Here is a 3,753-nt window from a genome sequence, read left to right on the forward strand (position 1 = left end):
CAGGCCGAGCAATAACTCAGGTCAGCGGCGGCACAGCTACTCTCCCCCTTCTCGCCGGGGGTCGTGCAGCTCCTCAGAAGAGCAGGCCCGTCTCCCAGCATCAAACCGCCGCCGGCGGCACCGGTCTCGGGAATGGCCAGAAGATAAACCCCCCAGTTACCGCTCATTAGAAATCATCCCAGGTCAGGAAAAGAAGCACAAAGGCAACACGGGGCCACGCTCGGTGAGTCAGCTGCCCTTTTGCTTTCCCACCTAAGGGAAGAGGTGGGTTTTGGGGCCTGAGAATGAATGGTTGTTACTTTCTGTAGCCTTGTTGTCTTTCAGCCGGAGGGCAAAGAGCCCTCCAAGGTGCCCGGCATAGCCTGGTTATGAAGAGGCTGCTGAGTTCCCTGCCTTCAGGCATGTGTTGCGTGGCCATAGTGCGTGCAGGGGCAAAGCCAGCAGTCAAATAAAATAGGTTCCCTGTCACGTCCCACACTGGGTGGTTACACCCTCTCACCCCTGTCCCTACCTAGAGGCATTTGGGGCTGTATGTATGTGTTGGTGTTAGCATGGCTGTTCTCCTGGCACCGCATGGGGAGAAAGCACTTCCAGAGTACCAAGTATCCCACTGCAACCCTCTCTGGTGTTGCTTTACTTCTGATTTCTTTTAACATGTGCATGATCCTCCTATTATCCGTCTCCAACTTTTAATTTTTATAGTATATTGGTGATATTTCTAAGATGGTTCATAAGGGAAAGCATCCAGGTAAGATGCCTGAAGCTACATAAAATAGGCTTTAAGATCATGGGTGGCTCTGGTTAAGAAATGTGTGATCCTCCAGGCCAGGTGGAAGAGGATGGCACGCTTGTTGGGACTCCTGAGAACCGAACATGCATTATAATGTCAGCGAGCAGCTTGCTCACGGCTCAGTTTACACTGGGACAGGATTTCAGGTAGCAGCCTAAGTGTGAAAAGCTTCATATCCAATTGCTAGTCTCCAAGTTAGATATAGTGTATTCCCCCTTAAAAAAATGAAGATTTTTTAAAATGACAAAATGTTTGGTGTCCCTTGTCACATATCTGCAGAATTTTACCAGGTGGGAGCCTTCTCAAAGGGCTGTATGGTGCATATTATTGTTTTCCCTTGCATGTTTTGGAAGGAAGTGCAGTTCTAGTCCCAGCTGGGATGTGTGTGTGTATGAATGGTTTTGTTACGCTGCTCAGAGCAGGTAAGAAGACACACAATTTCCATTCATCCTTCCTTGTTCCTGAATCTTTTATTTTCTCTTGCAGGACAGAGGAAGTTCCCACAGTGGAAGAAGCATAGTAATTTAATGCCGGTACTGCAAGAACTAAGATTCCCACTGGACTCCTCTTAGCTTTTCTACTGTGTAGGTTGGGATGGCTGCTTTGATTGAACTGACAACCAGCAAAAAAACAGATGAAGCAGTCTTCCCCGTAGACTTGTAACTCTGAAGAATTGGTTTAGTGTCTATGAAAGCGATACATCATCCCTTTTTATTCTCGTGGTCCACTGAAGACATTCTGTTGGAAACAGCAGATTTGATTTTTTTAGTAAATGGTGTATTCACAGTCTTTAAAGAGAGATACCAGTTGTCTTTGTTAGGTGCCCTGGCACTGCAAGGAGCCCAGTCCGTAGAATGCTGGTCCTTTGCACAGCAGGTACTGGGGAATGGCTTCAATAACCACAGAGTCGTAAAGTCACAGGAGAGTAGAATAATTTAGGCTGGAAGAGGCCTCTGGAGGTCACCTGATCTGGTCTCCTGGGAGTTCGTATGTAGGGAGGCACAGCATCTCCTTTCGAAGGCCCTCTGTTGTGCTTCACAATGTGTGACGTTTGCTGCTTCTGCCTGGTTGCTCAGCATAGTTGGGGCAGTTGCTTCCTCTTGTCCCTGGTGAGCCCCTCTCCCAGACAGAAGGATCACAGCGTTGGAAGGATGTTTGGCTGCCTTAATAAGGGCTCACTAGCACATCTGCAAATTGTCACCTCATCCACTCTATGCTGACTGAAACAACCTGCCCTACTTTATGCTTAGACCCTAGTGCCTTAGAAATTACTCGTTCTAACCTTTAACCCGGACCTGAGTTTATTTGTAAACTTAAAGGACTAAATTTACCAAAGTTTGGTCAGCCCTACAGAGTCTGAGCAAGGTGTGACTACTCACCCTCACACTGTGCACCAGAATTTTTTCAACTCTAGGAATCATGAGTTTGGTGGGTATATCTTTCCTAAGCCACGTACTCTTTTCCATGCCTTTTGTATTCTCCTTTTTCTCTCTATGCCATGTATCCTATAAGTGGGATGGGATAAAGGGCTCTGAAGAAGTCTTACAGTCACCATTTTTACTGTTGTCCTTGATCCTTACCCTGACTTTTATACCAGACCTGCACATGGGGTGCATCTGGTCTGTGCCTACACTGCAGGGTTTTCTCATCTCGTCCCTTGCAATTAGAAGACAGAATTTCTGTACTGTCTCCTTTCACCACTGAGGCCAGTGGTGAAGGAGAACAACTTGCCCTTTCTCCTGGATGTGATTCATCCACTGGTTTCATTTAAAATGTGCTGGAAAAAGAGAGCTGTTCTGGATGCTGGCTGCTTCCATGGGAAACTGGCTTGCCAAAGGCACTTCTCGGATTCAAGAGACCCAACGGTTGGCAGGGAGCTTTCGGAACTTGGTGTGAATTATTTTGTTACTCAGAGGCACTAGAGATTAGCCAGCGTCAGTTACTGTTGCCCAGCTTATTTCCCAGTCAGTGCTGCACAGGACACTTACTACTGTTTGTACTTTAATGTCCCAGTTACTGATTTGCTCATGCTTTCCCCTGGAAGACTGACTTGGAGAGGCTTTCACTTTCCCACTTTTCTTTCTTTTTCTTTTCTGTGAACAATGATGGGAATGATTGGAGCAAATATTCCTAGCTGGATATCCAATGCAGTTGCTGGCCATCCAAAGGCTACTACAGGCAGTGCTCATTTCCCTGCAGTTTCTTGGGGCTGACAGTGCTTATTTCTAATTCCCTAGTATGGAAATGAAGTAGGTGGACCCATTAGATTGACTTTGTTTCAGAACCAGAGGCCTGCTTTTTGAAGACAGGGGGGCTGTCTGCCAGGAGTTGATGGCTAGCACAAAACACAGCTAAAAGACCCGCTCTGAAGTTTGAGTTCAAGAAAGGAAGGCTGCATTAAGCATAGTCCTTGTCTGCATTTGACCCAAACTGTGAATAACGTGAACTGACCCATGAGTTACATCTGGAATACAGGGAATTAAGTGTGTTCACAGAACTTGCAAAGCTAGTATCACTCTCGAATCTGGTTCTCAGTCACTGGCTATGAATAATTTTTATTCTTATTTAATGACATGCTGAGGGGTTTATGCATTCCCTCTTCTATGATGGGCTAGTATTTTTTTAGTTAAGAGGAGTTTACGGTGACTGCAATGACAGAAAATAATATGGGGCTCCTTCTTGCAAAACCAGCATCCAGTTTTGACTTTAGCATTGCCCTCTGGCAGCTAGTAGCAGATATACCCAGAGGTCTCTAGATTCTCCACTTGGAAGCTGAATTAGTGGCTTGGAATTTGACTCTCTCCTTATGCTTCCAATAGGCCCATACATCACGTGAGACAACTTCTTCCTGTCATCTCAACCCAGCCCAAATGTCCGGGTTTCAGGGAAGGGCTGTGCCTTTCTCTGTCAAGAGCAGAGGCTATTGAGACACCACTTCAGATCCCAAGATGGGCAAGAGTTCA

General features: G+C 46.3%; 1 protein-coding gene across 1 annotated transcript in view; it reads left to right on the forward strand.

The window, feature by feature from the left end:
- LOC104512998 (immunoglobulin-like domain-containing receptor 1) overlaps positions 1 to 1,318 on the forward strand; it is a gene marked incomplete at its 5' end in the record, with an annotated part of 2,048 nt that extends 730 nt beyond the window's left edge. Inside the window, 2 exons of the mRNA XM_010156210.1 lie at positions 21 to 223; positions 1,277 to 1,318. Coding sequence (XP_010154512.1) covers positions 21 to 223; positions 1,277 to 1,318 — 245 coding nt within the window. The remainder of the gene's footprint in view (positions 1 to 20; positions 224 to 1,276) is intronic.
- Positions 1,319 to 3,753: the final 2,435 nt, after the last annotated feature.

The sequence above is a fragment of the Eurypyga helias genome, unplaced genomic scaffold (assembly GCF_000690775.1).
Source record: "Eurypyga helias isolate BGI_N326 unplaced genomic scaffold, ASM69077v1 scaffold13807, whole genome shotgun sequence".
In the NCBI taxonomy this organism is placed as follows: Eukaryota; Metazoa; Chordata; class Aves; order Eurypygiformes; family Eurypygidae; genus Eurypyga; species Eurypyga helias.